Genomic DNA, 25,838 nt, shown 5'->3' with positions numbered 1-25,838 from the left:
GCAGTTACTAAATTACTGTCAACATTTGTAATGAATACATCTAATAAAGATTCACTTTCTAGAGTCACTCGCGTCGGCTTTGTTATTACGCTAAAAAAACCATTAGCAGCAATTAAATACTGGAGTTCTTTTTGGGATTGACTCAATGAAAGCATATTTATGTTAATATCGCCACCTAGGACCATATCTACAGATTGATCAGATGCGTAGCTAAAAATATTTTCAAGAAATTCAAAGAAGTGATTAATGGCGCCAGATGGTGGCCTGTAAATAACGCAGAAAAGTTTGTTAGAACTTCGTAGAGTGAGCACTTCGTAATCAGCAGTTGTGGTCGTGTATTCTACGACTATTTCGCACGACAATGTTTCTCTAAGCAGAAGTGCGACGCCGCCTCCCCTTTTGTCTTCGCGGCTTTGATAGAAGCACTGATAGCCGGGACGGTGAAATACAATTGATGCTGGTGTGTACCAGGTTTCAGTTAACATGATCGCAGTAAGTGACACTCCGAAAGTATCGAGTAGAACAGTTAATTCATCTTCTTTGTTTGTTAAGGATCTGACGTTTAAATGAAAAACTGACAAAACAGATTTTTTTGGTTTCACTATATGCTTAATTTCGTGTGGCTGATAACCCATGTCGAGAAACAAATTTTAGGTGTCTGCAGGTATAACTACACAATTTGACGCAAATCATCAAACTTGGTGATCGCCATGACTGCTGAGGTATCCGTTCTGCGCACAAATATTTTACCATTCCGAGTCCATATATATTTCCACTGGCACTCCTTTTTCTTTGCATTTGCCGCACCGAACAGTTTTTTCATGGAAGGGCTCAAGTGCTCATTAATGAAGATGGGGGTTTTGGGTTCAAGTTCAATGTCCTCTGACGTTATCCTCAGCTTTCGAGCTTTCTCAAGAAAGCAGTCACGGATTGATCTGCGAACAAACTGCACCACTATATTTGGCGCTTCTGTATTCCCCGTAGTTCGGACGCGGTGACAGACCTCGATGTCTCCACTTTCAAGGGGCATCTTAATAGCCTTCGCTATATTTTTTGTGATATCCATGACATTCTCGTCTTGCGTCTTCGGAAGACCTTTCACTTCAACGTTGTGACACCGCATGTGCTGCTCATTTTGTAGAAGTTTCACTTCATGCTCTTGAACTTGAGCATGCAAAGCGTCTCGTTCCTTTTCTAGTTTTACTACGGATGTTCTTAGCTGTCCATTTTCCAATTCAACGCGGTTCACGGACGTTTTCATTTCTTCATAACTCTCGTTTATGAATCCTAGGCTGTTCTTTATGTCGCGGATGTCCTTTCTTATGTCCCTTTCGAGACTTTCCCGTAGTTCACGGAACTCTTGTTTAAGTTCTCGTTTCAATTCCTCAAAAAGTTTAACAAGTTCCTTTGACATTGCCACTGGGCAAAGGGGAAAATAAGCTTGCAGTTCGGATGACGCAATGACAACAACAGTACACAAGAGCAAGTACAAGCGACAGTTGGTATGGTAGTTGGTATGACGCAATGACAACAACAGTACACAAGAGCAAGTACAAGCGATAGTTGGTATGCAACAGCAGCAGCAGCAGTCACGGCAAACGAAAAAGCTCCCAGGCTAGTAGGGCAAAATTTCACCAACCTGAGAATGTACAGCAAAGCGCTTAGAAAAGCGTGCGATCGCCGTGACTGCTGCTGCCAAGTAAGGCGTCGATGCGTTCTTCGCCGGCTTTTCTGCTCTCCGCCAGGAATCCACGCAGGCGCAGTACACTAGGCCAGGAAATGCCCTTGAAGTACGTGGTCCGATGATGGTCGTCGTGTCCAGCGATAGCCGAAGTCAAACCGCTCGCAGATATAGCTTGGCCGGCACCTGAGAATGTACAGCAAAGCGCTTAGAAAAGCGTGCGATCGCCGTGACTGCTGCTGCCAAGTAAGGCGTCGATGCGTTCTTCGCCGGCTTTTCTGCTCTCCGCCAGGAATCCACGCAGGCGCAGTACACTAGGCCAGGAAATGCCCTTGAAGTACGTGGTCCGATGATGGTCGTCGTGTCCAGCGATAGCCGAAGTCAAACCGCTCGCAGATATAGCTTGGCCGGCACCTGAGAATGTACAGCAAAGCGCTTAGAAAAGCGTGCGATCGCCGTGACTGCTCGATATTGTTAACGATGGCGGTGGTCCTGCTCGGTGTATCTGAAAATACGTCTTTAAGCTCGAACACGAGTTCCCTCAGTTCGGCCCTTTGATTTGGATTCAACTCCGCCTGCTCTACTAGCTTGTCAATGGTCTCGTGAATGTCTTTTGCCTCCGTCGCTGCTGTTAACTCGGGAAATTCGACAGGCATCTCCTCAGGGTGGTTAAGGAATATGTTCACAACGGCCTCCCTCTGCCGGTAGGGCTTAAGTAGATTGCTATGGTACACTTGTGGTGTCCTTCCTTTTCCCGGTACCGTGATTACGTACTTTGTTTCAGATAATTTCTGAATTATGTCAACCTGTCCTTCCCATTGCACCTCTAGTTTATTTTTCAATTAGGGTTTCAGGATCATTACCTTTTTCCCAACTTCAAACCGTCGCGTCCGAGTCGTCCTGTCATAGTAATGCTCAGCATTGCTTTGTGCCTTACCCATTTCCTGCTCAGCAATTACTGTGGCAGGGCTTACGTTCAATAACTTTCTCCTGCATTCCGCCTCGCGAGATATTTCAGGGTCCGCTGCTTTCCTGACCTTTTCATTAGCTGGTGTACTTTCCGCATTATCCCCTATAGGGCTGTCCTGTTCGGTACTGGTTGAATCCTCCGCCAAACCTGTTTCCTCCACCACTGGACATTCGTACACTGCCTTGGCCGCGAGCTCCCTTGCCTTGGAACAAGTTAAGGCTTGCACTGTCCCCTCACTAAACCCGATTCCCTTGCGTCGTAGCAAATCCTCTGATTTGTTAGAAAACAAATACGGATACTGCGGCGGGAGATGTACCGAGACAGCGGCTTTAGTGTCCAATACTCCAAAAGGTCCTTCGATACAAATCTTGGCCACAGGGAGACAAACACTGGAGGTTTCCACGGTTTCCCTTATCCAAGCACATTCTCCCGTGAAATGGCCTTCCTCTACGTAGGACGGATGCACAACGTGCATTCTGGCTGCTGAGTCGCGAAGCACTCCACACGGTTTGCCGTTTACCACATGGTCTCGAATGTATGGTTCCAGCAAGTTCAGATTTTCTAGGTTACTACTTAGTGACATCAATGCTAGTTTGGGATTTCTGCACCCCACGCAGATATGCCCCGTTTGCTGGCAGTTGTTGCAAACTACTGGTTCTTTGCCTCGAAAGTTTTTTCCTTCTGACTTTCTGCACTCCGTTCGGGTGGTTACTTTTCTCCCTCGCTGTCCTCGTCACTAGGTTTCACCGAATCTGACCTTTCCATTGTTTTATACTGACTCGACTTTTACCATCGCTTTGGCTTGTCGGGTCTGTATTTATTCATCTCCTTCTCAGGAGCTTCGTTGCCTTCGTCCGCACGGCGAGTTACGTACTCCTCAGCGAGATCGGCTGCTCTCGTAACAGTGTCTACGCCTGGCCTTTCCTGAACCCAATACTTGATGTTTACTGGCAGCCAGCGGTAGAACTGTTCTAAAGCAACGCACTGCATTGTCTTTTCGGCGTCGCCGAGTGCACCCTCTTCTCTGAGCCATTCCTTCATGTTTACCTCCAAGGTGTATGCACAATCTGAGTATGACTCACTTTTGGTCTTCTCGACTTCCCTGAATTTTCGCCTGAATGCGTCTGCTGATAATCTATACTTTTTAAGCAGATTCGCTTTGACTTCATCGAAGTCCTCTGCTTTTTATTTCCCAATGCGGGCGATGATATAAGCTACCTCGCGTGGCAGTAACGTAAGCAAGCGTTGCGGCCACGTGTTTCTCGCGAATTTTGCCTTCTCACACGTGTGCTCAAACTGTACCAGAAAAAGACCTATGCCCCCTCGTACTGCGTAGGGTGCCATCAAGTCTGTTATTCTGCGCTCGCTTTCACGTGCCTCTGTACTAGGTCTTTCAGTATTTTGAGCTTTCAGCAACTCAATCTCTAGGCGCTTCATTTCGAGTGCGTTGTGTGCAACATGGTCGCGCTCTTCCTTTTCCTCTAGGCGCTTACGCTCTTCTTTTTCCTCTAGGTGCTTACGCTCTTCCTCTTTCTCTAGGCGCTTACGTGCTTCCTCTTTCTCTGCAATGCTCTCTAGGTATTCCTTCAGTTCATCGTCGTCTGCCCCGATCGCTTCGATTGCCTCTATGATCTCCGGCTTTCTCATTGATTGGAGGCCCAACTCTCTGGCCAAGCTCAGCAATTCCGGCTTCTTTAGTGCCTTCAAGTTCATGGCTGCCCTTAGTGCAGCTAACTCTTCACTCTATAACAACCTTCACATACTCAAAACTTTCGTCGACGGTTAAAGAAAGATCACGGCCCTCTACTTTACAAAAAAAATACGTAAAACTAGGTGATATCTTAGTGAGGAAAAATCGTGCATTCACCATATGCAGTCATGAATGCAGACCCCTTCCTTCCGAACGTTGTCACCAGGACGAAGAGGCTACGATCTCGTAGTTGTCGTCCAAGTTGGGGTCTCCCGGGTTCCGTATCCCAGTCGCTGCCAGTCAGTTTGTCGCTTGCTCCAGAGTAGCGTATCGTACTGCTGCCGAGTTGTAGCGACGCCTGCGTATCGAAGCTCGACCGACGTTACTGTTCGGTAGCGTGGCGTTGTCGGCGAGCTGCAGGCATCCGGTAGACCATGGCAACCGGGCAAGGACGAGATGATTTCTAGTGCGAAACTTGCACGGTTTATTTCAAGGTTGATGAAAGATGATGAGAAGAGAATGAACTGATCAAAAGTACATTTAGGAGCCCCTTAAATAGGCTCTCTACAATCGTGAGAGGGATCTTGCTTCCGTCGACGCCACGTGACCGGCACAGTGTCTGATTCGCGGAAAGAGGGCCCCTCCTCCTTCGGTTATACCGAGCGTGCTGCCAGGAGCAGGGCGTCCCGCGACCGGTTATACCAAACCTCAGGTCCGGGAGTTGCAGACGCTTGTCCTTCTCTTTTCGGCGTTGCTGGTTCGTGGAAGTTCCCCTGTAGAGCTTGACAGTTCCAGGAAAGGGTCCCTATAAAGTCGCACACACACAAAAGAGGCCTGAAAACACTGCGGGCTTCCGCCAGATCGGCAGACACTCGAGATGACCATGGCGAATTAGGAAGTCACGCTTGATTTCGACGAGGCATAGTGGGGGAAAATCCTTCCTGCACGAAGTGCCACCCATAAAGGCAGAAGTCACTCTTCATTTTGACGAGGCAGGGTAGGTGAAAGTCCTTTCTGCAAGAGGTGCCAACCGTAACAGGAGAAGTCAGGCTTCATTTCGACGAGGCATGGTGGGTGAAAGTCCTTTCTGCACGAGGTGCTAGACGCCAGCCGTAACAATACATAGAAGATGCGTAGTTTTTTTCCACATAAAAGCTGTTATCATTTCGTATTCAGTCACGTACTGTAGTTTCCCTGAAGGAGATAATTCGTTCCCTGATAGTAGGACGGTTTGGTAGAAATCGGCTGTCGATGGAACGTTGTGCTTGTTTTGTTTTGAATCTAGTTACGCGCACAGTGATAAAGCTAGTCCACCTTGGCCGCAGCTCCATCGTCGCATGGCAAAAGAACAGTCTTTTGCGAAGCTGGTCTCTCATATCAATTCATTCATTTCATATCGAAGGAAGAAAACAACATTCTCGGAAAAAGAAAGCCCTGCCAGAAATACGGACACATGTGCTCAAAAGACTACACAGCGTTTGCCGCTGCAATGTGCACGACAAACATGCTTGAATACCGCCAAGCATGAGTGCACTCTTTCGGGGGTCTGAGGCAGCATTGACAAAACTTTCGTACGTTGCAATTGGCACGTCGCCTTCACATTTAATCTGTTCAGTATGACAATTGACGGGCATTTGCTCTTACGATCATGTTGGTTCCTTGTCCCATACGGGACATGGGACCAACATCGGAAAACTTCACAGCTCCTCATTCGTAACTGCTCTCTGCCATTGGCCAGCCGCTTTCGTGAATAGTATAGGCCCAGAATTAGGATTGGTTGGAGCTTTCCCTTACGAGCAATTACGAACAAGTAAGATCTATTTGTATATACGGCGGCTGCTGCTTATAGATGCGTCAAAGTATGGACAGCTGGGCTAGTTGTTTGTGATTGGCATTATGAAACACCGTTCCAGCGCACAATTGAACACGGACGAGAAGAGAAGGACAACACGAACGCAAGACTACAACTGAATTTTATTCACGGAAAACAGGGCTTTATTACACAGGGGGAGAATGGGGGCGCTGCTAGTGCGCAGAAATACCCAAAAATATTTCCTTGGTCCAGGCGACAATCATCAGAAGCGTCGAAACCAAAAGAAAGAAATGAAAAGGATATAAATAAAGTAAAAAGTGAAAAAGTTAAAAAAAATCCTTTTTTTGGCACATCACTCAAGTACAATCTTGCTCATCTGCCGCCCTACCTAGCTGATTCGACACACACGTTTGCCCTGAGATAATCAAGTTCTTTTTTCCGAGCGCAACAGAAGGAGCACTGACGCAGTAATCGTTTTCATTCGAGACACAAAAGGCTTCAAAAATTTCCCGGTTTTTCTGAGTTCTAAATGTGTGTAACACACGTGTTCGTTCGAAAAACGCCTTGCATGCTGCCTTGTGCAAGCAACGGCGAATGTGGTCGGTTAAATGACCTGCGCAACTTAGTGAAGTAGCATTGCTCCGATGCTCTAGCAGGCGTTCATTCAGACAGCGCCCGGTTTGAACAATATAGCATTTCCCACAGGCGAGGGGAATACTATACACAGCACGAACGTCACATTCAACGAGGTCTTTGGTATGCTTTATTTTGCAGGCTGGCTTCTTCTTGGATTCGTTCACTAGGCGACACCTTCGTCCCAGTTTTTCCGGTGCTGAAAACACAACACGCATCCCGCACCTGTCGCCAACCTTCTTGAGGCGCCGAGAAACCTGGTGCCAATAGGGCACTACGACAGGGCGCTGTAGCGGGCGTGCGTCTTTTTTCAGCCTGCGCCTCCCAGCCTGCGCCTCCCACCTCCTGCGCCTCCGGCGGTCAGGTATTACTCTCGAACGTTCGATTGCTCATGTATAAAAGCTGACGCGCTTGACCCGCTGATCAGATTTCGGCGATCGCCGACTGTGTTCGCTGCTATCGTCGTACTTTAAGTGTGGCCTGTTTTGTGGGCACAGGTGCGGCCAATAAAAGTTAGTTTCGTCATTCACAGTGTTGCTACTGTGTTCTTTGCCGTCACACTAGTTGACAATACCGACTCTGTTTGTGTACACGCACCAGTTCAAAAAAATGAAAGGACGCGGTCGACCGCTATGTTCGTACCGCGGCGCGTTCTAAGAGGAAAACAGGCGCCCCACGAACAGGGGGTATCACCAATTTTGGTCATTATGACCTTGTTTCTTTTTTGAATTTTTGTAAATGTACACAGACTTTATGTAGGTAAATAACGTACGCATCTTGGCATTCTGTTGGCCTCTCCACTGCCTGTGTTTGTATGTACACCTAGCACATGGCACACAATCAAGCAAGGCATGCAGTGGTGAAACGTGATATTCGCCCTAAGGATTACACCTCATGCCCTATTCGAGTCACGCGTTTTATGTGCGTACTCACATTGTTTTATTACTTATTCACTTTACGCCACATGTGCAGCGGTTTCAGGCCAAGGAGGAGCTTGTAAAGCGTTGCCGAAGCTCTTCTTCCAGCCGTTCGTCACGCTGAAGAAACCTTCGGGTGCATTCACCAGCGGGCTCGATGGCTAGCTGATGATGATAAAATATGACGGCGCGTACACGTTGTTTCGGTCTTGTTTCACACGCTTTGTTTGGTCGCGAGTCTCGCGTGGGGCGGCTGTCGCGGCGCACAGCAGCGCCTGCCAAATTGCTTTTCGTGGCCACCGCACGATGGCGCACAATGCATCGCAAAAGGCGGATTGCCATTGGCTGCAGTACCACGTCACGTGCTTGCCTAGACGGAGCAGAGCGGCCAATAGTGAACCCCTGCTGCCACGCTCGCGCGCCAGGTGTTCCGTGAGGGTAAAGGGCATCGCCACGACATCACGTCGCCCTCTCTCTCGCGAGCCTGCGTTATATTCGCGTTTCTTGTCCGCCCAAGGTCTCGCCTGAGTTCTAACTTTGGTTCGGTAATCGCTATAAAGAAATTAATATATAAAAGACAGAAAGAATATGAAAGGAAAAAAATCAACGACGATTACGATGCTCCTTAATACGGAATTCGAGCGCAGTTCTGTACGTGTTTTCACTTCGCGATTTATTGGCTCGCGCGTACAATCTGTCTCGTGCGGCACGTTGCAGCCGGAACGAAGTGCGGCGCGACTGCCTTGCCAATTCGGAGATCGCGAGATATAGCGCTGGGGTGACGCATGGGCGCGATTCTCCGCAGCTGCCACAAAGAGACCTTTGTTAAGGCAGCGCTTTGTTTTCATATATAGTATCGTTGGATGTGCTCGCCACATTCCATCCGGGAACAGCAGACGCGCGCTACCCTGGCGCCATCTCATAGCCATCGTAGCCGCCGAGCGGAACTACGCTTTTATTCTCACGCTTTCTCCATACACTCCTGCTCCACTTTCCGCCTCATGCCTTCACTGTAGCCTCCTCCGCTTTCCTCCTCGCGCTCTCCACTTTTCATCCTCCTCTGCACTCGGCGTTCGCTTTTCCATCCTTGGCTCTGCTCGTTTACGCCGACGCCGAGGCATGCCGACCCTCAGCGCAGGAATAGGCGCTTAAGTGCTGCGTCCTAAAACGTCAGGGGTAGTGAGTTTAGAACTTACGAACCCACGTTCGGAAGTCTAGTGTCTTGCCCACTGGGCTAAAGCAGCGACTCCTAGGTAGAAGGCGTGTGCACTCTGCTTTATGACACTATGTACCTGGGTCGAAATTTCCATTCCAAACGTGGCGTGACGAAATCAGTAACGTCAAAATCACTGCTGCTTACTCGGGAGCGTCCCCATTAGATTTGATCGCAATCGGGCAAGGTAGCATGACCTCACGGATCGAATTGTCCGGGCCTTGTGCCATCTACGAGGCGTTTGCGAAGCGTCTCAACACGCTCGATTGCCCGCGAGGAGTTCATAACTCGAAGGACCGCTCAGCGGCGTTTAATTGGACAATAATGCTTTCGCATTCACAACTCATAAGAAGTGTTTCATTGTCCACGCATTTTTCTTCTTCCCTACACGGCCAGCGCCGCCGCTGCTGCGTGAGCGCGGAGGCGAGCGCCAACAGCTGCTGGTGCAAGGAACACAGCGGCGCGCGCACTTGCTGTGATTGATTGGCCTATTCGGCAAGAGAACAGCCAGGCCGGGACACCAATGATCACGATACTCGATGAGGTTCGCAAAGAAAAGCCTTATAAAAAGCTTTCACGATGAACTTGGGCAAGTACCCCGAAAAGTGTGCGGCATTGGGGTGTTATCCGCATTCAGGAGGCTTTCGGGCCGTCTACTGAACGCATTGTTGTTTTTCAGTGCAGTGCACTACATCACATGGGCGCATAGGAAAAAGACACAGCGCTGTGTGTCTGTCTTGTTCGTCTTTTGAGTTCATGTATACTGGGGCCCTATAACGTAACACTATTCCAATATGTTTCTATTCCAATCTCCTGACGTCAAATTTGCGTAACCACCGACGCAAGCACCGGGCGGTCACCCGCAGGGTTGTCTGAACAGACCAATCAAACGCTCTCCTCGTTCATAGGAGGTCACTTTTGTTTGCTTGAAAAACGAGTAATATTGCCTACACTGAGCGGCTTGTCGTATCTAATTGGCTGACAAGAGGCGAGGAGAACGCTCAAGTGGAGAGGGATTCACTGGGGCAGAGCCAGTGCACTGAAAATCGATAACCGGATGAAGAGGGTGGTGCCGGCGTCTGCGATTGGTCGGCTTTCCTTTACTTAGCTTGTGGTGGCTGGTCGTAAATCACGGCGGCATGCAATGGAAGCTTAAGAATGACGCTAAAGCTGACCCTCAGCAAGGAAGAGTTGGCAAAATGAGGTGGTAAACGTGCCGAAAGGGCTCGAAAACGTTACACGGCCACGCAAGAACTTTTATTATACGCAAATACACCCATGCTCTCCGGCAGGTGCGAGGAGCCAGCGTCTCAGCAATCGGCGGCAGCGATCTTTTATTCCTTTCGGAACGGGGCAGCCTGCGGCTATTCCGAAAAAAATTCAGTTTTGTTCGGCATATTAATGCATCTTTATCGCGCACACGTCACTTTGACGCGGTGAGTTTGTACGGTTTTGTGACGTCTCGTTACAGGCAGGTGAAGTGGGTGCAGCGCGAGAACTTTTTACCAATAGCCGAGGGCTAATGGCGAAAAGGGGTCGAATCAGAAATAACTGTTTTTCTTTTTTTTGTCAAATCATGCATAATCAGTGTGTACACATCATATCAGCTAGGGAGGTATCGCAGTTTTCGTGACGTCGCGTGACAGACAGGTGAAGTGGGCGTGGTCGAAAAAAGTTTTTGACCAATCGTGGAGGGCTGATAGCAGAAATGGAATAGAAAAGTTTGGAACAGTTTTACGTTATAGCGCCCCTGGTTGCGCTACACCGAAAGGATTTCATAATGACGTATCAATAAGCCCAAATCTCAGCAGTGTTGTTGCTGTTCCTGAAGAAGGCAGAGAGAGAGAAAAGACAATTTCTTTCATTTACAGTTTCCTTCACATTTCCGCAGTACTAGAGATACCTGCAAATTATATATTTTGCACATTCTGTCTTGCAAGACGGCGTCTTCAATGCAAAGGGAACTCACAAACTAAACTCCGGCAACGTCATCTTTCCTGTCGTTCCTTAAGTTGGCGTCCGAGACGTTGCTCGATGCAATTTCTCCGGGAGTTTCTCCACCCATTGCTTGCACGCATCGGCCACATTCTTATAAACAGAGGGGGAAGGCAGCGCAACAAACTCTTCAGAGATATGTGAGCTCACGGAATCAAGCACTGCTCCTCGCTGCGGGCTACTTTGCGCAGAGCGTTCCGAACGCGTTCACCGTGAAGCTTTGTATACGTTTGCGACCATACACAAGTTCGGGCACAGAGAGGACACCCGGTGAGAGCGGGTGTTGTAGTTCGATCTTGAGATACTCACATGGTCGTTATATTTGTGGATAATTTTTCGAAGCCCGCAGACAATTCCCAAAACGCAGAAGAAAATGAGAGATGGCTTACGTGGCCAGCTTCAATGCGCAACATTTTTCCACGTCAGTTTTTTCCGTCTTCGCTCTAAACTCTGCAGTGGCAAGATGAAAAGTGTGGAATTTGGCTGGAATCACGAAATTGGCAGCGTCTGTAACACTCTCCAAAGAAAAGGTGCGAGCTAGTTCGCGGTCTGCCCAATACAACGTGTGAACGCGTTAGTTGTTCTTTACTAATTATTCGGATAACTAGAACACGAAATTTATTCTCGTGGAGAAGAGGACCTATGACCAATACAATGTAGGTCTGAAAGCCCTAAATAGCATTTCTGACCAGCTCGGATAACGTTAGCTGGGACACCTTATATAACCTCACACCAAGGGCTCGTGGCATTACCGTTACAGCGAGAAAAGCGCTAGTACACTATAGTTCCGCCGCCAGTGATAGTTCATCTATGGAAGTAAGGGTACCGAAAGAATTATCAAAAAAATTACAGGGTCTCTTAACATCTCTCTTAAGAGGTGAACAGCGAAAGCCTACTCTTCTTCCTTTATCATTTGCCTCATTCTCTTAGCCTGCTTTCTTTCTCTTCTTTCTTTAAGTCATTACTGCTCACTACTAAGCATTTTTAGTGATTTGTAATCGATTGCGGTCATTACAAGCCGTCGTTAGACATGTCGGTCATATTTTTTTATTTATTTATACAGCACTGCGGACTCATGGTCCAAGCAGTGTGGTCGATACAAGTACAAAATAAATACAAAAGAAACAGCAACGAAAAAAGCAACAATAATACAGGCTCAGAAATGTTATTTGACAGTTTGGTAACTTGCTTTGATATGGCAGTTCCACTCCCTAATGGCTCTCGGGAAGTAAGAAAACATAAATAGGTCTGTGTGAGCAAAATATAGGGTTAGGGCGTTTTCATTGTCGTGTTGGGGGGGCCCGCTAGTTAATGGTGACAAATATGTTGGTGCATCTAGCACTAGGTTGTTTCCAAAGTCCTTGTCATAGTCTGCTAGTCATAGTCATCAGTAGTCATTACAAGTCATTTCAGTCATTATTAATAATTACTGGTCATTACTAAGCATATTTAGTCATTTCTTATCAATCGTAGTCGTTACAATTCGTCGTTAGACATATTGGGCATTTCATAGTCATTACAAGTCATATCATTCATTATTAGTTAATACTGCTCACTGGTAAGCATTTTTAGTCATTTGTAATAAATTGTGGTCATTACACGCCGTCGTTAGAAATATTGGTCATTTTGTAGTCATTTGTAGTGATTTGTAGTCATTACAAGTCATTAGTAGTCATTTTAGTCATTACTACTCATTACTAGGGGTTTGTAGTCATTTCTAATCAATTGTGGTCATTAAAAGCCATCGTTAGAAATATTGGTCAGTTTAGAGTCATTGGTATTGATTACAAGTCATTAGTAGTCATAATTACTCATTACTAGTCATTATTAACCTCTAGCAGTCTCTATTATAACGTTACCATTCACTTAACTGTCACTATCAATCATTTTTCATTCTTTAATCTCTCTCTAATCTGTCTTTACTCCAGCGGTGAGGTCTGCGGACACAAACTTCACCATGAGCCTAGAAAGGCTTTCACCTTAAACAACGCATTTGATATTTATGGTCGTGATAGTGCTAGAAAACCTTATTTAGGTTAAATCACTGACTGACAGCCCCACGCTAACTTTTATTTAGTTAGTTTGAGAACGCTGACAAAAAGAGATGCTGCTAATGCTTCGTTCGCGATTCCGGCGTAGTACGGACCGCCGCACTCCGCCCAATACGAAAAATTATTCAGACGAAAGCCCTATATCTCTCACCGTTCAGTGGACCTTCGACGTCCTGTTCAGAAAACGTTTATTTCAACAAGAGACAATACGAACACTGAGTCGCAATCACGGCGCATTTCCACGAGGACGATAACATATACAAAGTACGAAGGACTGTATACACGGCACGTTTTGAAAGTAGTGTCCGAGTCCTCACTCGCTAACATATAACCACATAGACCCACGGAAAACCACAGTTACACATAAAAAAATTGTCACATATACAAAATGACGTTCAATACATGCAGTGTACACAATGGCTTTGTACAGTAATGATGTGACAGAGACACTTTATATAATTTTGTAGTGATGCCATGAGATATATATATAAAAATGATCATGTATACGAGAGCACGCACACACATACATCACGTGCGCCCAGATTCTATGCACATTCAATGAATACTTTTTGCTGCATGGCTGGAAAAACCAAGCTGGTTGAAAATAAAGCCATACGCATCCATCAGCCTTGAGTGATACGTCCTGATACGTCCGAAATTGTACACGATGACGACTCGGTGTAGCAATTTACACCGACCCCGCATCGTGCCTTAACTATTTGCAGGCGCTCACGGCACAATTTTGATGGTGTGCAGGTCACCGTCATCATCTTGTTAAGATTAATTTAGGCACTCGAACCCACAACCTTCGCGCGTAGTCGAACCCTCGAGCTTATGTGGGAGTCGAACCCACGACCTTTGGCGTTAAGGCGAATTACCGCACAATTAATTATATTACACTTCATTATGGTACTCGAACCCTCGACGTTTGGTGGGAGTCAAACCCACGACTTTTGGTGTTAACTAAGGCGAAGTTAATTAAGACACCGTTAATTAAGGTAACGTCGAGTAATAAGTCATAAAAGGATGAATGGACAAATAATAAAAAATCAAGTAATAAGAAGTAACAACTCATTCGAATGAGAATATTAAGTAATTTATATGAGTGTCTCTTGAGCGCGCCAGCTTTCGCCTCGACCATCTTTGGCGTTAGCTAAAGTGACTGTCAATTTTTGTCCTCTATGTTCACTTTCACATTTTTATGTCGAACGCATAGCTTGGCGTGATTCAGTGCAATGACGGGGCTATCCGCCGTGGTCTCTTGGTCACTGTGGAGTGGCGCTGCTTAGCCCGAGGTCGCGGCGGCCGAATTTCAATGGAGGCGATGCGCGGAAACGCTCGTTTATTTAGGTTTAGGAGCGCGATAAAGGCATAGGTGGTCAAAATTAACCTGGAGTCCTCAATTAGGGCGTATATATTATAATTAGATCGTGGTTTCGTGAGCACGCAAAACATAGGAATTTATTTTTCTTCAGTCTAAACACACCGCCGACGAGGGTTCTTTGCCACTCCAATGCCTTCGATAGAGCTGCACAACACCGTCGACTCGGTTTACCGTTCACTGGACGGCCACTGTATAGCTGCCCACGCAGCAGCACCTAATTCGCCGCATGAGTCGGTAGATTATACTTTCGAACGCCTTCGAAACAAATATGCTTTTAACAGTGGTACAGATTAATAACTTTGGGGGCAGCTGCAAAACGCTTTAACAACGCTACAAAATGCATTTGGTATTGTATAATTATGTAGCTTCCGGTGATTAGACTTCTACAGCTACCGTAAACGGTAGTAGCAGCCGCAGTTTACCGGAGCCGCGGGCTGCAGTAGCAACGTTAATACAGCATCTTGTGACTGTCCAACAACAAAGTAGAATTGTTTTTGGTCACATGAGTGTTCTCACCAAAAAAAAAAAAAAAAAAGGTAAAGACTGCGTGTTAACTAACAACTGCGGCGCTCCTGAGGCCCTATAGCAGCAGCCAAGTAGAATATCGTTGTCTATTTTCTAGTTACCGTCACTGCTACTAGATGGCGACACCAATGCGGACGCTCACCACTAATGTCTCCGGTCACCCTGTATACCGCAAACTGCAATACATTTACTGACACGCTAAATTCTCTCTATTAACTGGCATCAATTCTGGAATGTCCTCCTGCAATAAATATTTCAATGCGTTATCTGCTGGCGGAGTTGTTACCCAAGCGTTCGAATCCTACGGAACGGTACCGCTCTTCTACAACTCTCGCGCTAAGAACTGTGGAAGGCTGACCTTTGCTCCCGATAGGCCACCCGCTATACGTCACCATGGAGGGGCGTTCCTTGTGTTTCTCATTAATAAAATAATGGCCACTCCTTCCGGTGTCGGCGCTAACGACTTGACATGCTTGCAGGCTCTCGCTCGACTTAAGGCCCAACCACACGCAGCACGGTATACGCGTCTTGCTACGCGTACACGTAAGCGTACGCGTCTGCGTGCGCGTACGTGGGTGATGAAGGGAAGGGCGGCCAGCCACACGATACGCGCACACGTGCGCGCTTCGCTGCGCATAGCACAGGGCTGACACTGCAGGGTTGCCAGGTCCAAAATGTGAAAAGTAGCCAAAAAATCTGGGAAAGTAGCCAGAAAAGTAGCCAACTTTGGCCACATACAGAAATGTAGCCAAAAAAGTGGCCATGTTATGGAAAAACGTTGCATTTTCATTTATTATCACAGACATTATCAGACATTATCACAGCCAACACTTAAAGCTGCTTTTAGTAAATGTAGGAACATACAAAAAATATTATGAAACGTGTATAAATGACTACAGCTAAGAGCGCTTTGATCAGCATGTAATATGACTAGAATATTATCACAAATCAGAATCACAGCCCTAGTACAGGTGTAAATGTCTGAGTTAATCTTGGCCCACATTTCTCGAAGAATGTGCGCCAAGCAATGTCAGCAAAATTTTGAACAAAGGGACGAAAGCGATCGCTCGAGGCATCCTCGAGTGATCGCTTTCGCGATTATTTAGGTGCGATTTTGCTTCTTTGCATCGGACGCGTCGCAGGCCTTTTGTTACGCTTTGCAAAGTGAGATGCCCAGTCGCGCGAAATCTCGCAAAAGTGATCGTATTCTTGAATACAGCTGTATATTTTCAAGCTGGGAACACATAAATTGACCGACTACGCCGAGAGCGCGCCTGCCAGACCGGCCGCTGACATGCTGGTATAGCATGTTTACGTTTATCCCGCGGTCAGCTGTCCGAGTGTTCGATTTTGCAAACTTCGGGCGGCTTCGGGTTTTCTTAGGATCCCACCTCACGTTGACTTCCCATCAGGACCGGCACTAGCTGGCTGCCGTCTGGCTGCCAGCGGGCTGCCAGAACTCCGAAAATCAAAGAAGCCTAACGTGCGGAAGGCCTCACGCGGAACGTCAATGCGAAGATGGAACACGCTGTGACGTCACCAGTGCGAAATCCTTTGCATGAAATGAAAGCGCCCGAGTCAGATTGACGATGATGATGGACCAGCTTGAAAAGATTTGAAATGTCGTCTTCGTGCATTGGCCTAAATATTTGCTAATGTTGCTGCATAATATGAGCCACACAAGTTTGTATTCAATTTTTACAATAGTCAAGCTATTTCAAAGGTAGCCAAAAAAGTAGCCAAGTAGCCAAGGCACTTTTTTTCCGCCAACAGCCTCGAAAAGTAGCCAATTTGGCGCAAAGTAGCCAAATCTGGCAACCCTGGCTGACAGACCAGCGATGGCGGAAACGTTCGTCTTTGGCTTTGAGAAAAATTTATCCTTAATTTCATTATGGCCAGCCATTTTTATTTAATTTGTCAATGTTAGAGCTAGTACATTGTTTCTAAGTTGATAAATGCACGCCGCTTTTATCTACACATCCTTATGACAAGAAAAGTTACATCAAAGATCAACATCACGCGCGTCTGCTTGTCCACGACTGCAGCTGACATCTGCGCGCGACCACACACGACGTTGCTGTCGAGCTTTTGCTTAGCCGCTTGCTTCGCCGGCATCAGCGTTCTCTTCCCGCAACGTGCCACATGAGAATAAGCTTTTGCTGCGGCTGCTCTCGCAAAGGCGGCGGGAGCGCAGAAAGCGTCTGCGGCGACGTTGGATGGCCCGGGCAGTCTTTCAACTGCGTAAAGAAGAAGGACTTTACAAATGTGAGTAACTTCTTTCCTTTCGATGATCTACAGTGGTAGAACTAGGAGCCAGTGTTTGGACATGGGGACTTATCTTCGTCGCGACAGCAATTACTTGTCAGCGTTTTTAAGTGCACGCATATAGGAGACATAAGTGAAAGAAGGGTTAAAGTAGCAATGCGGGGATCGTACTGGCAGCGCGCGGACGCCCAATTCGCATAACAGCATCGCGTCGTCGGTACAAGGTTCGTCCAGGTTGACAGCACCGATCGAAACGATCACGTGACGTACGTGAACAGAGGGAACGACAAGAGCAGGGTGAAGTTCGGAAAGCGCGAAAGCATAGGCGAAGATCGGGCTGATTAGCCGCCGGAAGCACACAGATCGTATATTGGATACGTGGTGACGACACCTCACGACGTTTCAACAGCCGTCTGTCTAACCCGTGTATACAGTACAACATACCGTCACTAATTCTTCAGCTTCAGAGGGGAAGAAGCCCTTGATTCTATTTAACAGACGATCTATAATACTAATTTGGAGCTTCCTTCATTAATAACAGTAGACCGCACTGTTTATACAGATCTTGGGTAGCACCCTCTTGCACAAAATTTGTAAGGATTAAGTTTTGTAATATATTTTCTGCTATTCGATATTTTATTTGATATCCGGCTTATTTCTTTCTTCATTTCATTCAATATTCTATTCTAAATCTACTTTTCGGTATTAGCACACCCCTACAAAAAATTGAGGACTGCTAGTTATATTTGTGCCATTAGTATAGCACATAGATTCAACAACACCTTTTTACACGTGTTGGTTGTCGTATATGAAGCTTGTGGATGAGATACAATTTCGTATATTTTCTGTCTCTCAGAAGTGTGACTGTAGAATATGAAGTGTAATGTAATTAAATTGTGACCTGGCAGGTTTTTGAATGCTGTGCAACTAATTTCGGAAGTTTCTTGGCAGTGGCCGCACGATTTTTCTTTAATATACCGTTGGCTGGCTCTCCTGTTTTGCCGAACCACTGTTTGTATTCAAGCATGTAAACAAAGCAGGGGGTAAAGTTAATCATGACTAGGGGCTATGCGTGTGTGTCAGTGAAAAGTGTACAGCTCCCGGTACCTGCGCGTGTGTGTGGGCAGGGCACGGTCCTTCTGCCAAGTAATAATGCACAAATTTTTACAGATGCAGGGGATACGTCAGGATGACCACAGATTTTTCTACAAGTTCTTTCGCAAGACGCCACAGCTCTTTGACAAGCTATTGAGCTTTGTCGCAGAGGACCTCACACGGCAGCACCACATTCGAGAAACCCCTGGAGCCTGGAGGACGACTTGCTGTAGCATTGAGGTTTGTAAAGGATAGTTGCCCCTAGAGTAATAATGTGCGATTGTAGGAATACAGAACACCGTTTCGTTGTCATTTAATCTATCATTTATTTTATTTTATTTACATAATACTGCGCGCCGCCATTTGGCAGCCAAATCAGGAAGGGGTCACAAAACCTTGAAGCAAAACAAAAGAAAGAATGAAACGACTGACAATGAGCGTGTATAAAAAATACTAATGCATAATCTAGTTTATTAGACACAACTAAATATTTATTAACTCATGAACAAATAAAAATGAGACACAATATATTGATACAAAACGAGAAATAGTAATGAAGGTACTGACAATGCGCGTGAAAAGAAATACCAGAAAGAAAAATGATCACATGATCACAGAGACAAAGTTTCAACTTAGTTCATCACCACTGTAGCAGTTATGGCTAACTTAATAAAAAAACTGCCATCGAATGGCATCGCACAAAAGCTACCTCAGTGTTTTTGACCTTGCACAACCTGTGAAACATGCACTGAGGAATGCTTGTACATGTAGTATTAAACAAAGGTAGTAGCTAAGCTACACAAATGAATTTTGATCGTATATCACCGAAAAAGGGCACCCACAGCCATGCAGATCATTGTCAAGAAAAGTCATGTCATCATAATTAGTATGCAAACAATTGAGACATGGGTACTAAGTTTTTTTCAACTTGCATTCAAGCTACTTGGCATCCGGGCAAGACATAAAAGACATTGCATTGGCTTACTGTGTGGGGATTGAGGCGGCTAGACTCTGCAGTGGTGTGTAAGTCGTATAGTGGCGATCGTGCCTGCAAAGTATTAAAAAACTGCAGAACAGCATGAGAGCCGCAGAAATTCCTTACATTTTTTTCAGCTTAAGGATTTTTTTAAAGCTCACATGCTGTTCACGGCTCCTGTCAGGTAGCCCTGCTTCCTGCCAGAGAAGCAGGGTCATACGTATAAATGTCTCATTTACACACTGCCTTCAATGTCACTGATTACGTACAAAGACTTTGGCCAAACATCCAATGCAGAACATGCAAAACCAGCTCTGGAACTGAGCCACGGAACACACACAAAAAAAAATGCAAGGAATGTGGCTTGTGGACGATAGTTGTGGGAGAGGTAGAGGTTGTCTATGTTGGCAGTGAACCTCGCCTCCTGGCTATGTGGTGGCAAGACATTTCCCTTTCTTCTACCTCTTCTAATAATAATAAAACAATTTGAAAAGTGCTTACGCTGCTAGAACGCCCCGACAGGCTTTACAACTTGCAGCATAATATAACCGAAATTTTCAATGGGGAGTGGTTGAAGGTCCATTACATTTCTTTTTATATACAGGCATGTACAGGCATCTCTAGATGCATGCACAAACTCTACGTGCACAGGTGGTGAACTCAAAAAGGTTCATTGCTGCAAGACAGGCTGAATGAGTAAAGACAGATGAAAGCGATAAACATCTCTCTTGCAACAACAAACCTTTAGTTGCAAGTCAGTGCTTGCTTCTCTATCGTAGGTGTGTTGCTAAAACATGTTCACACATCTCTACAGCAGCAATGGCCAACCGACCAGGCCCACAGATATCAACTTTATGAACTTCTTGAATAATAATGCAAAAAATATGGATACAAGACAATGTAAAATGAACAAAAAAGAAGAGCTGAGGGGCTTTGATATGACAACAACAGACAAGGAAATGTAGTAAAGCATGAAGGAAAATAGTTGTCGTTTTATTTGTAATGTCGACATCACAAGGAGAAGGGAAATGAAAGTGGACAAAATATAACTTGCCACTGGTGGGAGCTAAACCTAAAACCAATTCAGCTGGAGGCTATTCCACTATCAATTTCTTAGGATGTTTATGTGTACTAGCTTAGACTCTTGGAGTGTTCTTGCACGAGTAACACTGGCTAGCACTACCAGGGTTAAATCTAGTACATGCACATGCAGGCTCAAGAAAGTTTGCAAAGGGATAGCCATTGCTGCAGCTCTACTGGTAAAGCAATGCAAGCATAATTCAAAGGTTGTGGGTTCGTCTACCATTATTGGGAAGTTACCTTTTCATATACTTTCATTTTCCTCCTTATTTCCCCATTTCGATATAAAGTAATTAAATTCATCAATGAATTCCTTTTGTTTCATTGGCTCTTGGCTTTATTATACAAAAAGTATGCATTAAAAAACACTAATCTTTGAATTACTTTACTACTTGCATCAATTTAATTTTCATATCGAGATGCTTATCCTCACTGACCTCTCTCATTTGTTGCAGCAGAGAGACGGCAGAAGTTTGAGGTCATCCTGTGGTTTGCATCTTTTGATTGCGCTTGAAACATTGCCTAATTCCTCTAATATTAACTGACTCTCATCTTTCTTTTTCTTTTTCCTCCCTCTTGACCTCACTTCAGAAGCAATGCTTCCTAACGTATCCAGCCTGCGACGGCCTGCTAAAGCCAGTGGTGCTTGTGACTGCGGCCTGCTGTGGTGTGCCTCAGAAGCCTCGGGAACCAGAACTTCTTGAAACATCGGTGATTCAAGAGATTCCAAAATGTCCTGAGACTTCACAGACCCATGCGACACCGACGACAGAGTCGATGCTGGCGCTTGTGACTCTTCACTTGACGGTGATGGCACTTCAAGTGTTGCCAGATTGGCACTGGCACATTTTTCGTTAAGATGTCTGCAGCACTTCCCTCCTCACTGGATGGGGGCACTGGTGGAAGGTTGGCGGACATCCTGCATGTGAGCGTAATAAGGTTTGCACATATTGTCAATGTGTAAATAATGTGCCAGCCTGAATGCAAAAATATATGATGAAGGCTCAAATCCGACCACATTTGTTTTAATGTAGGATTTTATTAGAGAACGCCGAAGCTCTGAGTCAGTTTTGTAGGGACAAAAGTGGCTTGCCTACACAACCAGAATGAACAGTTTCTGCATGCACTTACGTGTAGCTTCTGTATCTTTTCTGTTTTTGCTTGTGATGCATTTAAGCAGTTCTTATGAGATCTGCATGCCTAAGCATAGTGATAACTTCTACTCAAAACAGTGCATAATACTTGGAATGTTTCAGTTTTGAAGTAATCAGCAGCAAGCATTCCACTACATTTCATCAGCAAAACCACTTAATAAATTTGATGTTGAAAGACCTACGCTTGCACTTTCTAAACATAGAGTAGTAGTATTGTTAGGTCTTGCTTTAGCATAAGGCTATCTCCTGTTCTAGTTTTTCTACTTGAAACGTTCTTGGCTTGTAACTTTGTTTTCTTCTATTTTTTTTTGTAGACATCATCTCATTCTAAACTGTTTTTCTTAACTGAATGTACGTCTAAACACAGTGTGAAGCTGTGTACATAGTAGTCAGTGCATTTGTTGCTTGTATTTAGGAAGTTACGTATAATAATGTTTGTCATCTTGCCATCTGCCTTGTAAATGGTGCTTTGGCCCAGTAAAGCTGATCTTAGCGAGCAAACCCTTCCAGAAGGCTTATTAAAGCTAAGCTTTTTTTGCCTCTTCTCTGGATTTTCCCACCGCTGCTCCTACTGTCTTGCCAAATAGCTCTTACTGAATGCCTCATACTGATATTAATGTAGTCGTTGAACCATTGTCATCGCAGCTGACTACTGGCTACTGTCTTGCACGTGTGACCAGTACCGGACGTAGTGCAAATACCAATTATAATAATGTAACTAGATCGTGTTTTTGGCATGTAAAATTTGAATAATCATTTTTTGCACAGTGCGAATGTGTTTAACTGAATCATCTAGTCTTTCCTTGGAAATTTTGCTAAGCAGGAACAGCGTTCTCCACAAACATAGTGAAAGCTTCGCTTAAACCAGTAACCAAAGCACCTGGGATCTGCAGAATAACCGCAGGCTGATAATTAAGTAAGGGCACTGCTGAGCAGACACAAAAAGAAAAATGATCAATTACACAGCTGACAATGTCGTCAGTACTATGGTGTATTTATTCCTACAGCATGATGACACCGAATGAATCCCTAAGCAAGCTAGTTAATATTTGAGGGTCTGTGGTGAAGCACCGATTTTCACACTGCTGGCACGCAACAAAATGCAAAATTAAAGCTGTTCATTGCAGTACCCAAGACATACGTGAATATAGCAACATTCAATACTCGGTTAAATACTGACCATTGACTTGCACGCTGCCTTCTAGGATCAGTGCACAGAATCAAAAGAAACTACTTGCATCTTTTGTGTTTCGTTTTTGTGTGTGCATCATTCTGTTCTTATTATTCGTCCTGCTAGTTTGTATGTGATATTCTCTGTACTTCTGTCTTATGCTTTATTGTTACGTTTTTATGTGCTATTTTACTTGTTATTTTGTACCTGTATTTCTGCTTTCTCTGCTTCCCACTGCAAAGCCAACCTGGCTTTGTGGGTACCTAAATAAATAAATATACAAAGCTTTCCTTGTACTGCTTGTATGTTCCCTTTCGCGATCACATTTAACGAAATATGCGATAAGTGGAGCAGCGATGCCGCACAAATATTTTATCGCCAATTAGACAAAGCTGAATATAATGCATACTGCGCGTCGATTTACTTGTGTGAGCACAATTTTGAGTCGATTCCCATAAGTGCGGTGCATTGCCAGCTATAATACAAACATACGGCATCGCCGGTCAACGTGGTAAAGGAAAAGAACTAGAATCCCGTGTTTCATTTTTAACACGCCGGCTAAGATGGAAACTCCAAAATCACTTACGGTCTACACTCCATTGAGCAGTGCACGAACATCATCTGGTCAACAAACAGCCAGATGACGTCGTCCTGAACGTCGTTTGGCACGGCGCGGCACTTTTCTTTCTGAAACGTCTCCCCAGGCGCCGAAATTTATTCCCCACGGACTTCCATCACTTCTGCAGCGCTGTGATAACGTCATCTGCACAGATGAAACGTGTTTTCGACATCTGCGAGTCGGCTGATGAGAGAGGCAGCTTATACCAGTGCCACATAGGGCTTTCGATCGCGATCGAGCAGGATCAAACTTCTCGATCACGATCGGGTCTACCCAGATTGCGCAGTACAGGCAATCATGATCACAAAATCCGATCCCGATCGGGCTCGATCGCGATTGAAACTGCTCCGCTATGACGCCCGTATAAAATTCCGAGCACTCACCTGTTCGGCAGCGTTAGGCATGACGATCCACTACCACCTCGTCAAGTGCTTGTTCTTGCGGCGCTTGTGTTTCGCCTGCTACCAAAGCGCAGGTCGAGCCTCAACGCAGGCGATCAGCGCTTGGTTGTTGATCACCTCCATAGCCTCTGTGCTCTATCGACACGAAACCAGCAGCGACTCCCGGCGTCTCCGCACGATTCTGAAACTTCAACAACCTTTCCGAACCACCGGAAGTGTACATGCGGCCCACCTGACGTCGGTGCACAAGCTGCCACTTCCGTCGTGTACGCTCAAAATGACGCCCAAGATCAAGACCTCCTTGACGCGCGCGATTCCTGTGCGTCTGCCCTCTCTAGACGCGTAGGACAGGCGCGTACGGCCTCGCAGACGCGTGACGCGTAGCCAGGCGTGCACGAATCACCGCGTGTGGTTGGGCCTTTACGGTAAAGCTAGTGTCGGTATATTTTGTGTACCTCTTCATGAAGCATCAATGTGCAGCCCGCTTAACAATTTGCTCATGTGTTAGCATCGCTTTAGCACAGCGTGGATAAAGTAGCATTTAGTGAAACATCTTCCTTTTGTAGCTGATCGAGGCGTAAATTTTCCGCTTAATCAGACCGAATAACGACGTATTTTTCATAATATCTCTTTTTTAAAACAGTGGTTGTTGCCAGCGCACCCAAAAGTGGGAGCCCGAGCAATTTCGTGTTCGCTACGGATCATAGATACGGTCTAGCGATTCGGAGAGCTCCTAGCCTGAAATGTGCATACTCCACAAACGCGCAAGCGACTAGCGTTAGTATATGGCCGATAGGTGGCCGCGTTTTCTGTTTGAAATGTCCTATTTTCACTGGAGCCCAGCCGGCTGGCGATGGTAGCGGTCACACTGACACTATCGATATGCTCAGTAACGTATGTACTTGCCGGAGCTCGGAGACTTGCGGCATTCGAGGTACACACAGCTTTCATATCAACGTCGTCTCCTCCGCAGCGGACGATCGCGCAGGTGCGCGGTAATTACGCTATACTCATCGTGAGGAGGCACCGCGGCTGCTGAAGCACCTGCCATTGCGCGTCATAAAATGACAAACTGTTAATAACGAAGGAAAACTTTTCGGCTTCGCTCAGACGATTGTAAGGGGTTGTCGAGAGTAGGCAGACACATACGCGCATGCGTAACCACGCGCAACCGCAATGGAGGTGGCATAACTCAGGCACACAGCACTTGCCGAAGATCAGAATAATAAAAAGTGAAATTTTTGTTGCAGCTTCTGACACCAGCGCCTTCTTACGTTTTAAAAGCCAAGCTTTCCTGGCAGTCGCTCCCGCACTTAGCTGACCGTGCCTGCTTTCTTGCCGAATAGCTCATTCCATGGCTTACTCAGACGATGGCACATTTATAACGAATCGGCTTATGCACGTATAACTGTTTGTACTGCCCCTAAAATATCACGCTGAACGACGCTGTTCTCCACGGCATAACTCAATGAAACTATACACGGTACCTAAATACTCTCACGGCAACGAATACATATTTCCAAACGCATAATTCCCTTATTGAGGCGAAGCTTCCTGTGTCTTGTTCCCCGGAGTTTGGCATGTCCCCATTGTCGGTCTCTTGCGAACTAAAGTGGGCCGATCGCGGAGATGGGAGTAATCCGAACTGGGCCTATCACAGATGCAGTGTATCCCGCGGTCGTGTGAGTCTCGTAGGTTGCGTGTTGGTGGTCTCCACGTTTTCCAGTCTTGCCGGGCTGGCAATCGCTGGGCTGCAGACTGCGGTGCCGAAGAGGAGCAGATTTAGAGCACCTAATTAAGCGCTTCAAGAAATTTTCCCATCATAAAGATGCCAACATGTGCGTGGGCTCTGCATAATTACTACAAGGCAACCCAGTAAAAAGAGAGCGAGGGAAAGCAACGAGAGGAAAAGCAGGACGGTCAACCAGACGAGCGTCCGTTTTCGCTGCCTTATACCCCTGTCACACGGCAAATCTAATGTCATTTACAACGAACGACATTCGCTGATAATGCCATTTGTTTGCAGTGACACGGTAAAACGTAATGACATTCGTCGAAAATGACATTTACAAACGAATTAGTTCGCCAAACTCATTCGCATTCGTTTGGAACCGACTGTGTATCCTCGACACCACGAGTTTACCAGTGTTTCGCAAACAGTACATGCTTCTTTTTTTGTTTTAACAAAAATCACTATTATTCTAT

At 45.8% G+C, this 25,838-nt stretch overlaps 1 protein-coding gene across 1 annotated transcript in view; it reads right to left on the bottom strand.

The window, feature by feature from the left end:
* Positions 1–24,642, bottom strand: part of LOC126540310 (beta-hexosaminidase subunit beta-like) — an 81,909-nt gene extending 57,267 nt beyond the window's left edge. The window contains exon 1 of the mRNA XM_055075958.1: positions 24,540–24,642. Within this exon, the coding sequence (XP_054931933.1) occupies positions 24,540–24,562 (23 nt within the window). The 5' untranslated portion in view covers positions 24,563–24,642. The remainder of the gene's footprint in view (positions 1–24,539) is intronic.
* Positions 24,643–25,838: the final 1,196 nt, after the last annotated feature.

The sequence above is a fragment of the Dermacentor andersoni genome, chromosome 2, assembly GCF_023375885.2.
Source record: "Dermacentor andersoni chromosome 2, qqDerAnde1_hic_scaffold, whole genome shotgun sequence".
Lineage (NCBI taxonomy): Eukaryota > Metazoa > Arthropoda > Arachnida > Ixodida > Ixodidae > Dermacentor > Dermacentor andersoni.
This window is presented reverse-complemented; position numbering and strand designations above follow the sequence as displayed.